Below are 12683 nucleotides of genomic sequence, written 5' to 3'. Positions count from 1 at the left end.
GGAATTTATTGAAAGGTACTCATTCTTGGACCCCATGTGAGGTGCTTATTACTGTAATTATCAATAGAATTTGGTTATACTTTCAACTACAAGAGCATCCCTTGAGCAGCCTCAAGGGTAAGATTCAGTGAGGCTTCACAGCATTATTACATGGCTGCAAGTCAATGTCAATGATTTTGCCAAAATACCCTTCTCTTTTGTTACTTGCAGTGTCTCTTTATGCACTTCATCACTAACATGGGTAAATTTCAGTGACAAATACATTTTATAAAATTTCATTACTACCAAGCTCTTTTGCACACGTCTCACTCATGTATATTCACTTAATGTCTTAAGTACCCAAATTCCTTGTGGACCTGGGGTTCTTAAATAGATGTATAATTTTTAAAAAGATTCAAGTGCTTAACTTGAAAACACACACACGCACATTCACAGGGTGTTTATATGCCACTTATCATGATGCCTTAAAATTAGCAGTAAAGAAAAAAAGATTTCCAACATAAGTATGGTGTTTCAATTTTTTTTAAAACCGGAACAAAACAGAGAGGATAGACAGTATACTGAAAAACTGGATCACAGATAGTATACAAATGCCCAAATCCCTACCATCATACACATTTTAGTAAATAGTCAGATAAAGGCTTGAATAACAACCCCCAACAAAATATAAGAGATAAAAATGATATATTAGGATAAGATAGGAAAGCATTACAAAATGGTATTAAACATATTTGAATAAATAAAAATCTAACCTTCAGAGTTACAGTGAATACCAAGACTGTAAAAACAATGGTTCCAAACGTCCAGTTTCCATATACCTGAAAAACATTTAACAATTACATGTACCATGGAGACACAAGCCTATTTAAAAAAAGAAAAAGTCCAAGTTTAATCCTGCATGTAACTGCCAAAGGTTTTTGTATGAATTTCTTAGGGAAACAGCTAGTCAATAAGATCAGGCCACAATGCTGGATTTCCCTGTGATCCTATATTTCATGGACAGGTACAACACACTTGTGGTTGGTAGCATTTATTTCCATTATTCCATGCAGCATTGAACAGGGAACGCACTGCTGTGATAAAGGCAAGAAAAGAACCCATAACTATTCTGCTAACAGCAATGTTCATCGAAACAAGTCATCTGGATGATTCACATCTCTAAAGAGTTTGGTATGGGCTTTTCCTAGAATACAGAATGAAAGCTCTCAAATCAGCAATAATTTGTAGACAAATGGACTCACATTTTTTAAATGAGTCTAATTTTTTGGCTGTAAATAGAGCTGTCAGCATGTGCACATCAAAGAAAAGCAGATACCATGTATAAATCCAAACGATGGCAATGAATGGCACATATGCTTACCAAATGCTGTCAAGATCTGAATGCGTAACATTAAAACAGAAAATGAGATGTAAAAGGATTTTAAAAAATGAAAACAAAAAATTAAGGTTAATAGAAGCAAAAAACGGATTCAGTCAAATCATACATGGGTGTTATGTTTAGTTGCTAATAGCAGTTCTTGCACTTACTATACTTTTAGCAAACATTTAGAAGGATGATGACATATACAGTTAAAACCTTATTATTTGGACTTCATGAACTCAAAATGGGTAATAAATTGAACAGGGGTGGGGTTGACACTCCTCATGTACCACCTGTAAAGTGTGCTGAGTAAATAAATCAAGTCAACAGGACTGTAGGATTATGCCCCTTCTCTGGAGCAAACTCTTTTTAAGGGTAGCCAGCTATACACAATTTTGTGTCAAATAAAAACAAAACAAAAAGTAGAAGTCACAGAATCAGTCAAAAAACTGAAGCAAACAGAGAAATCATAAAATCAAATCCATTCTTACTGATGGGCAAAGGTGATTGGAAAGCTAATGTGACTTTCTCAAGAACATGCAAGGATTTAGCAGGACACGCTCCTTGGCAAGGGCTACATGGGACTACCCTAAAGCAGATTTGTATTTCCCCAACAATTACTTTGTGATTAATAATTTTCATGAATTCATACTACCCTGATTTCTGTTAGTCTAAATTAGAGAGGTTTTGACTGTAGTACCTAATTTCAAAGTACCATTCAAATTCACTGAGCCTATCACTTATTTAACAGGTGTGAATAGGTTCCAGGCATAGTCACTGTACTCAGTAAACTCTTTTTGAACTTTAGCTTTGCTTCACATTATGATTATAAAGAATGAATGACCATAAAAGAGAAATCCTAGAAATGGCAAAAGAGAACATGGTCAAAGCAGCATGCCAGGCAGTGTGTTCGTTTTCCTCTTGTGTGGCTACAAGAAGAAGGCCTGAACTGCCCCCCATCAGTAATTCTCTCCTAAAGCGCAGCCAAGGCAAAAGCATCCCAGTGCAGCTGCTGCCTGAGATAGTCACTTGCTGGGAAGGCACTGACAAGACCAGTGTAGCCTTTCTGGAGAACACTATGCTCTCAATTTGGAAGGGAAGGAGGGAGAGAAGAGAATTCCCTCTCTTCACCTATCAGGCAAACACTACGAAGATATGGCAGCTATCTCCTTCAACTCCAAGCATGGAAGGCCACTATGAATAAGAAATGAGTGGGGCCAGACTGTGCTTTAAAATGAGAAAAGCCTTCCTTATATCAAAGAGCAGGGGTCTAAAATCTGAAGTCCCAAGACCTCTGTTCATCTAGTAAAAATTACGTCCAAATTAAGCTTCCTGAAAGTTTGCACATAAGCTCTCTAGTTAACCATGCACACAGAAAGTGATTTCTTACTTCAACACTTGTATTATTCTAAAGAAGTTGTAAGAACTAAATATTGTATCTTAAGAAAAATAGTTTGCACGATGATTACAGCTACAGTATGTGTATGACAGATCCAGTGCCTATGGAAAAAAAGATAAGCCATGCTTATAATACCAGAAGATGTAATGATGCTTTTTTTTTTTTTTTTACCTTTCCATTTTCTTCTAGGGATGCCGTCTGAAAAAGAAAATAAGTCCCAAAGAAGAACACTGTCCCTTGAAAGGCAGCCAGAAATGTCCAATATAAGAAGGGTCCCAACTGTAGCATGGCATTGCCAGAAATTTTCCTATTGAGAAATGGGGGAAAAAAATAGGTTAATGAATCTTTTCATTTAAAGATACAGTGAGTTTAACTGTGTCACAGAAATTTCGAAGAGTACATCTCTGTGCTAGCCCTTTCATTTTGCCTTGTTGCACTGCAGAAAGTAAGATGGGTCACTAGCAGCTCTACTGAAGTCACCCATGAAAATTCAGCCAGAGTTCTCACTCTTGTTGCAGCTGCTCAAACCAGCATGGGCTGATCCAGAAATACGGTCTCAAAATGCATTGCCAGTGTTTCTGTCAGTACACGAAGGAGTTCATTAAGTTGGACTAAGTGATCTTTCTTGAATAGATTATCCAAAGCATCCAACCAATGAAAGAAATCATGCTAACTCTTTGTACATAATTTTTTTAAAAACCTCAAAAAAAGAAGATACAGTGAAATGCCAAAAGTGGGCATGGGAATTGACCCCATTATAATGAAGAGGGCTACCCCGATGGCCTGAAAGATTTTTGGTAAAGGGCCAGACCGAGCCGAAGGTTGATTTTCATGTAATCACCTCCTGACTGAGGCACTGGAGTAAACTGTCAAAACATTTCTAAAATTCTGGTCACTGACAATAATGACATCATCAATAATAATTAGCTCCCATTTAATGAGTACTTATTATATACCAAGAACTGGGTTAAAAGTTCATTAACTATTTTCATCTACATGAAATAGGTATTATCACCACTCCTATTTTACAAACAATAATGAGCCTCAGGGGGTGTAACATAGTGGTTTCCAAACTTTGATGCACATGGTAATCATCAGGATCAGTTGCATTTACATTACAAACTGAGCATGAGGATAGTTTTTAGAGCTCCCCAGGCGATTCCAGTGCACAGTATAGTTTGGAAACCACTAGTGTAGCAGCAGGCCAAAGTTCACACAGTTAGTAACAGACAGAACTAATACATAATCCTGGATCGATGTGACTTCAGAGCATATGCTCTGAACCAAGCTACCAAGCTTTCCAACTACAATTGTTAAAATATTTCTTTAAATCAGGATTTCTTCCTGGAAATTTAACCTTTTTTAGGTCTTAGGGTGCCCTTTTTTTCCATCGAGTCAAACAACATGTTTGAAGTTGTACAATGATGTTTTGATAAATGGCAGATGGACAGAATAAAAGTTTAAATCTGTCAAAAATAGCATAACCTCAGCACAAGTCAGAATGTTAAATAAGGCTACTAATACTAATGAAGCAGAGTTGCAGAAAAAAGATGGGTTCGTGTATGTATATCTTTTGGATTCTATTTCAAATTGCTCTTAACATTTATCAAATGGTAGCTGATCACTCAAATAGCACACTTGTTGCCAATATTACCGAGAGACTGTGACAGGGCTGCATCGAATAAGAAACACCTTTGCAATGTAAATGCAACTGATCCTTCTTCAGTAGGTATTGAGTACTATGGGGTTTCCTGAAAACATGGCAATTATGCAACTTTTACCTACTAGGATTTCCAGGTGCATACAGGACTCTGAAATTCAGGGAATGTTGTTAGTCCTAGAAAAATGGCAGGAGGTGGCTGCTTCCCAGAAACAAGCTCTCCCCGCAGCCAGTAACTCATGTTTCCAAGGCAACTGAGAGTCACAGGGAAGGTACCTCCCTGCAAGGAGTACACAACTGCCAGCCAATGTGGGTTTTGACAGTCACTGACTTGGGCTGAGGCAGAGAGGGCAAAAGCAGGACGTGGTTCTGTCTTTACAGACCGTCTACAGAAATTATATTACATTCAGTGCGAAAAATACAGGAGAGTAGGCCAGGCTTTCTAGCAGCACCCAGATGAATTAAGATGCTGTTGGAAACCCAGAATAGGACAATCAACATGAAGGAGAACATGAGAATGAAAATCTGTGAGAGAGGTTGATCAGCAGCATAGGCCTAAGCCTAAGCACCTCCATATGATGGCAGGCAGCAGATGTACCAGGACCCTTTCTTTTGCCTTTTAAAACTGTAGAAGGAACAAACTACATCTGTTCCCTCTATAGAAAAACTACAGTTTACTTTTTAAATTTCTCTTAAAAATTATGAAAATAACCAATTATGTCTTGTTTCAGTGCTTAGAAATGCCTGAGTCACTAAATTCCAGAAGGTCACACCTATAATATGCTACACAATGCCAATGCTAATATTAAGTGGTACACTGCAGAGAGAGCCATATATGAAGACCTGGGCTTCACGTTTACAAAGTAATAGAGTAACGGAGCAATCTACAGACAGCCAAGAGCAGGGTCTGATCAGAGCAGGCACTCAGTACTTACAAGTATGAGATTAAGAAGGAAAGCCCAACTTTGAGCTTGGCAATAGGCATGCCATGGTTTTAATTTTTGCATCAGATATGGTAAGTGTGCAAAACTGTTCAATAAATCATGACCTACACCTGCAATGCAGTAACTCAAACCTCGTGGAAACCCTTACAATATTTTGTACTCAATAGCTTTGTAGATTTTCAACATTCTCAATTTATAAAAGTGCTCAGCACAGCTCTAAAGGCATATGGAGGAGGGCATTAGAATAATAAGATTAATAGCTACTGTCAATTGAAAACTTGTCAGGCACTGTTTTTAAAGTTCTTTTACATGTAGTGACTCCTTTAATCTTCACAAAACCGTTGTGACTGAATGTTGTTGTCCATACTTTACTGAAGATGAAACTGAGGCACATATCAGTCAAGTAACCTGCACAAGGTCACACGGTAAGTGACAGAGGTGAGATCTGAGCCCAAGCAGTTAGCCAAAACTCTTTCTTGGTGGGACTGAATGGGAGGAATTTTGCTTACTACCCCTCAAACCCCATTTTAACCAGAGCAGCTACACTACTGGGCTTCACTTTAGTGGTTGTCTGAAGACAACCACTGTTCAATGTTTGAAAACCACTGGCCTGCTGGAAAAAGTACTGGAAAGAGGGCTGAATTCTGATCTTTGTTTTGCCTCTGGTTATACCCTGTGTGCTCTGTGTCCTTAGGTAAGTCACTTCTAGGCCTTGGTTCCTCATTTTCAAAAAGAGGGTGTAGGGTATGGGAACTGATACTCTGTATGATTTCTACCAAAGTTTTTTCTTTGAGACAGGATCTCGCTCTGTTGCCCAGGCTGGATTGCAGTGGCTCATTCATAGCTCACTGCAGCCTAAAACTCCTGAGCTCCAATCTACCTCCCGCCTCAGCCTCCCAGAATGCTAGGATTATAGGTTGTTAGCCATCATGTCCGGCCTCTACCAAGATGTCTAATGATTCTCCTCCAGATCTAATCATCCATTTACAACAAATACAGGAAAATCAGTGGAACATATTAAATAATGCCATGAGGATGCTATTGGCAAACTCTAGACTGGGGGAACTTTACAACATAAATGATCTGGTTTCATAAATAAATAAACTGCAAGGTTAACCTACAGATTAGATTAAAAGAGACTCAAGAAGCATATCAACATATGAAGAGTCAACTGGAGAAATTTGAACATTGGATATTTGATGATATTAAAGATTTGTTAAGTGACAGGGTACTGTTATTTTTAAAAATCTTTAAGAGATACATACTGAAGTAACTGTTTTATATAATGTTTGAGATTTGCTTCAAAATAAGCCTAGATAGAGCATATAGGGTTAATTAATGGAATTAATCGAACAGGTTTGTCAATGAATTGATAGTTGTTGAAGTGGAGTGCTGAGGACAGGGAAGTTCATTCTATAAATAGTATTCTCCCTATTTTTATGTATGTTTGAAATTTTCCTTAATAAATACCCCTTTTTAAATGATGATAAATTTTGTAAGTCTGTAAAATTCTAACAGTTGCTAAATGTCAATTTTATGAGTCATACTGGCTAAAGAAATCCCTTATATTTGTGAATCTTCGTTTCATACAAATAAACCACCTGAGCCTCTTTATTGCATTATTTTATCCACTAGGTAGCAATGCTTATAATCTGCTATAAATTAACATCTTTATCCTTAGCTGTAGGCTTAACTTCTAAAAATCCAATTAAATCCTAAGTTAAACAACTGGGGCTAATGCCAAGTTCCCCATCCATAGAGAAAAGCATCCATTTCCAGCTAACACAAAATGAATACAATGGCTTGAGTTAATTGTTTTGTTTAACAAAACAGTTTTAGAATGGGGCTAACAAAAGAGGGCGGCTAATGCTTCAGGCGCTATTTACAAGAGAAAGAGTAACAACCTCCTCAGTTTAATCCACTAGAGGTAAGAATCAATATTCTAAAATACCAAAGATTTTTGTGTGTGCTTTTTGTTTTTGCAGTTAAAAATATCATGTCTTCCTATAACATACTAGAACACTATGAAAATATAGGTTTAAGTTTTAGGAATTAGTGATTTACACACATTCAAGTATATGACCTACACCTGGAAAATACATCATTGTACTGTCGAGTGCTCTGGTTTTAGTAGCTAAAAATTCCAAAGATAACCATATAATCAAACCGAGTGGGCAGTTCTGTGTCCTTCCCATCTGCCGATGAAATGAAACCCACAACTCTGAAACTATGAGGGGATTTTAACTATGTGTTCATCTTACATATATAATCGGGGGTCTGAGGTCAGAGTGTCAATGTTGATATGCTGTTCCAGTAGACTGTAGGCCAGGATGGGCAGGGATGTGAAGCAGATATTGTACATTGTAAGGTAAGCAGCATCATACAGTGGCTGAAATGACAAACAACAGAGGAAAGAAAAAAATTTACTGTAACAATTATCTACTAGAGGATATTTATGTATTTAGAAAAATTGCTAGCTAAAACAAGATTATCTTTCATGTTTTTTGTGATAGTATGAGGTCACTCCATGGTAACAATAAAAACAAAACATGTTGTTATGTGTCATATTAGTATACCTAACCCTTCAATAGAATCTTATTCAGAATGTTTACATGCTATAAGCTGTATTTCTAATAGACATTAATAACTTTTCAAAAAATTTAATAGCTAAAAATTCAACTATTCAGGAGCTATATCAACAAAGACCAAATAAGTATAAGAAAAAAGAAAAAAAAAAAAAAAAGACACCAAACAACAAAAACAAAAAACAAACCGTTAAAAGACTAAATATAGACAGTGGTCAGCCTGTGTCACAGTTGTTTTGGTTAATACTTTACATATTTTTTTTGGCTAGTATTTTCAAGTCCAAATCCTATAATGTATTTTTTAACATCTTCTTCCTGAGAGGCCCCACAGTTCCTCGTGGTGTATGTTCTTTCTCCCTGCACTGAGTAATAAACCTGATCTGATCAACTACAAGTGTGTTTGTTCCTGGTGATTTCTGGCTGGAGAACTTTGACAATCTTCAGCTCCTAGAACAGAACTTGGTATACAGAAAGCATCCAATAAATACTGGATGAATGAATGAGTACAGACTGGAAGCTATAACACATTTGTAAAGGACTGAACTGATATTATACATCTTGCTTTACTGAAAAATATTTAAGGTATTCTATGAGCTTCTGATGGAAGTACTTAGTGAGTTCAGTATTTATGTACACAGTGCTAGATATCATACAACCATTTTCTGTGGCCTGAATAAATAATGCCCCATACTCATATGTATTTTTCACACATATGAATGCCTTTTGATTAATGCATTTAAATGTGACACAAATTAACACAAAAATGTATTTTTAATCAATGGCTACTAAAGATAATTACTATCATAAAAATGTGATAAAATTAACACAATTATGTATTTTTTATCAATGCCTACTAAAGATAATTACTATCATAATGGACATTGACTCAGAAGGGTTGGGAATGACTTGAATTGAGCATTAGTTAATTCATTAGTTGACTTGAGAATGTTTACTTAGTGCCTACTAAGCGCCAAGTACTGGGGACAGAGATGATTCAATCCTCTCTACCAGGGAGTTCAAATTCTAGATAGGGAGATAGAATGGGAGGTGTACAGGGAGCTAGGGAAGCCCAGGGGAGGGAACCACAAATCTGGACCGCAGTAAAGACAAAGCAAGACATAATGCATGCAACATTCTCAATGAAGTTAAATGAAAATGGTTGTGCATAAGAACATGGAGGTACTTCCAATATATTTTCTATAAACAAAAATTTAAGCTCAGTAAAGATATTCTACTGAATTAAAAAGGACCAAAAAAGGTGTTACATTCCCGTTACGTCTCAAGGGAGAGGACTAGTCTGTGGCACACAATACTACATTTTCCTTGGAAACTACCCATTTTTACTAATGAGTAAAATTTTAATAACTACAACTAAGATTGACTAGTGTGTAATTTAGTCTTGAATGTCATTTAAACAAAAGAAGCATCAATCTACTTTTGTTTCACTATGTTACTTTAAGGTTATGTGAGAGACAATTGTAATTCTTAGGTACATAATTAAAGGAGACAGACTGTCCCAAAAACAAACAACAGGTTTAGTTGATAATATTGTTTCTTGTTAAACATCTTACAATGTTTTCATTATTAAAAAAAAGACAAGTACTATCCTATCTTTTTGCTAAAGAAAGAGTTGCTTCTTGCATAAAGAGTCCGAGTCTTAGTCTCATTTCTACATTTCCCATAGCCCACTTTCCAAGTTCCAGAAAACACCTAAAGTGGTTATGGAATGAAAAAGGCTGACTACTCATACAAACTCTAAAGATATTTGCAATAAAGGTTGCTACAATCAGCACTAGCACAAAGCCAAAAGTCAAAAATAAAGATTTTACACATCATGTCACCTTCTCAGAGAGACCTTCCTTTCACCTGGTATACTTTTCCTCTAAGATGCCTGCATACTTCCTTCCCTCAGCTCCTTAAGGTCTCTGTCAACTTATCACCTTAAGAGACAGACCTTTCCAGATCAACTTAATCACACTCTATCCCTGTATTATGCTTTATTTTTTTTTTCCCATCAGAGAACATTAGTACCTGACATAATATATTTGATTGTTGTCTGTCTCTTCCCCTATACTACAGGTTCCATGAGGGTAAGGGAGTTTGTTTTGATCACTGCTATAACCTCAGCACTTAGCCTGGCACAAAGTAGGTATTTAAAAAAATATTTGTCGGGCAGGCGCGGTGGCTCACGCCTGTAATCCTAGCACTCTGGGAGGCCGAGGTGGGCGGATCGCTCGAGGTCAGGAATTCGAGACCAGCCTGAGCAAGAGCGAGACCCCCGTCTCTACTAAAAATAGAAAAAAATTATATGGACAGCTAAAAATATACATAGAAAAAATTAGCCGGGCATGGTGGCGCATGCCTGTAGTCCCAGCTACTCGGGAGGCTGAGGCAGAAGGATTGCTTAAGCCCAAGAGTTTGAGGTTGCTGTGAGCTAGGCTGACGCCATGGCACTCTAGCCCAGGAAACAGAGTTAAGACTCTGCCTCAATAAAATAAAATAAAATAAAATAAAATAAAATAAAATAAAAAATATTTGTCAAAGGAACGAATCTATGAGTCAAGGAACTGAAGAGGCCAAATGCCAACTCCTATGGAAACCTAAGTAGTTAAGGTAACCTAAGACCAAAGGCAGTAACAGGGTTTGAATCTCACTCAGCTGGCTGTCTAAGGAGTTAAGTCCTTTCCTTCTTCATACAATTTGTGCTTGGTAAACCTGTTTTAAAAGGACAAAACAACAGACTCCTTTCAAAATAAAAACAACATTTCAACCAGATCAAGCCAACTTCCCTTTAGCACTTCACTACAAATTAGTTAAGAAAATTTGAAACATCTTTTTAATACTTGCATTCATCCAAAAAAGCACGAAATTAGCAGCATTTTGGTCAATAGCAATTTGAATGTTCAAGAAAAGCAGATTGATCAGAATTTACAAAACTCTCCGTAACTAATACTATCACTTTCGAATGTAAGAAGGCTGATGACACTTCCTACACCCGAAAGATGCTTAATTCATAACATGATCTGCTTAACTGGCACCATGGGGCTAATGACATGGCATTGATGTAAGAGAGCATACCAAATAGCAAAGAGGTAAATTCAAGAGAAAGGGAGCAATCTCATTAGTAGGATGCATTCTCTTAAAAATACTGCGAAGGAATTCGGAAAAAAAAAAATCACTTCCTATCACAAGGAACCAAAAGGAATAAGGCTTGCCTTTGAAATTTAGACTCTCAGTCTTTAATATCTGTGGCAATGTGGTAGCTCAGCTTGACAAAAATCACTGAACTGCTCATAGATTAACTACAAAATTTCTGAGTTACTAAGCATTATAGCTCCTGTATTTGGCTATACTTCCCACTAGAAGCAATGTCAAATCTGTTTCAGCTGTTAAAACAAATGTGCCTGCCCATCCCACCACTTATGTATCAAGTTGATATATAGCCTATTCTTTATGTAGTAAATGTTCAGAAAACAATAGAGGCCAAAACATCTAGAGTTGCTTTAAGTAATCCAAGGCTTTATGTAGGAATCACAGCTTCTTGGCCAGTTTAAAGACCAATGTTTTTATGTAAAACCAACCTGAGGAACTGCAAAGGTGTGATATTTTACTTGATGAAATAAACTATAATATTTTAGAATTATAAAATACATTTTATACATTGATAAAAAGAACAAAATTCAAATATTCTTGTTAATGTTATCTCAACTCCAACAGGATGTACCAAAAGTGTTTCAAAAGGAAAATAACAGTAAGATAATTAGTAAAGCAAAGACATACACATTTGCTACTATCAAAAACCAGGTCAAGAACAATCAACTGTTGAAACGAAAAAGAGATCCTTTTACTTTGGACAGACTTTCCTAATCTCTATCCATCTATTATAACACAAAGGTGATTTATTAACAGCAAATGTAAACTACATTATAACAAATAACTTGGGAAACAAACCTGTTGTGAGAATCCACAGAAGAACTGGTACAAAAACTGTGGCAAAATGAAACAAAGGTTCTAGAAAAAAATTAAGACAATGGTTAATATTTTCATTTGATCAGCATTATAAACTAAATCGGGAGCTTGTACTTCAGTCTCTAGTCATTCCTAAATCCTTCTAATGTCAGAATGCAATAAATCTCTATTCCAGAGACATAAGGAAACCACTCAAAAAGAAATTCGTATTAAGACCAACTTTTGCCCTACCAAGGCGGAAGAGGATCTCACTCACTTTATGAAAACCTCTTGCTGCTCTTCTTTTTCCAGAGAAGAAATGAGTTTATCCAATATGAATACCGTACTTTAAATATCAGTTAGATTTGCAAAATCATCATAAGGTAGACTGATAATGCTGTAAGTGTATATTTAAAGTCAATGCCAATAAATTGTTAGGAAACTATTATAGATTATGTTGATACTAACAGTATCAACAAATGCTTCATTGCCTTTATTACTGCCTCATCAAACAATCAACATATCATTATGGAGCACCTACTATATGCTAAGATGGCACTGTGGGTGATACTTAAAAAAAAAAAAAGTGCCAACTTCTTTCTCCTAAGGGACTTACTGTTTAATTAGAAAAATACTGAAAATATGCAGATTATAAAAATACAAGCTGGAAATTCATAAGGTAATAAAAGCCACTGAGTGTGACTATAAAATACTGAAATTAATGTCTTCAGGCAAAAGTACCAGAACTAGAGTTTTCAAATGAGTGCTATCCTTCAAAGTAGGCTGT

General features: G+C 36.4%; 2 protein-coding genes across 4 annotated transcripts in view; one reads left to right on the top strand and one right to left on the bottom strand.

The window, feature by feature from the left end:
• The window catches only part of ATP11C (ATPase phospholipid transporting 11C), a 182055-nt gene that overhangs the window by 14118 nt on the left and 155254 nt on the right, over positions 1-12683 (bottom strand). For all 3 annotated transcript variants that reach the window (XM_069462993.1, XM_069462994.1, XM_069462995.1), the window contains exons 23-26: positions 11900-11959; positions 7625-7752; positions 2931-3066; positions 753-818 (exon numbers count right to left, since the gene is read on the bottom strand). In XM_069462993.1, the coding sequence (XP_069319094.1) occupies positions 753-818; positions 2931-3066; positions 7625-7752; positions 11900-11959 (390 nt within the window). The remainder of the gene's footprint in view (positions 1-752; positions 819-2930; positions 3067-7624; positions 7753-11899; positions 11960-12683) is intronic.
• Positions 3210-3374, top strand: LOC138378694 (small ribosomal subunit protein uS14-like). The gene is given in 1 exon segment (XM_069464060.1): positions 3210-3374. A coding segment is annotated over 1 exon segment (165 nt).

This window comes from Eulemur rufifrons, chromosome 30, assembly GCF_041146395.1.
Source record: "Eulemur rufifrons isolate Redbay chromosome 30, OSU_ERuf_1, whole genome shotgun sequence".
In the NCBI taxonomy this organism is placed as follows: domain Eukaryota; kingdom Metazoa; phylum Chordata; class Mammalia; order Primates; family Lemuridae; genus Eulemur; species Eulemur rufifrons.
This window is presented reverse-complemented; position numbering and strand designations above follow the sequence as displayed.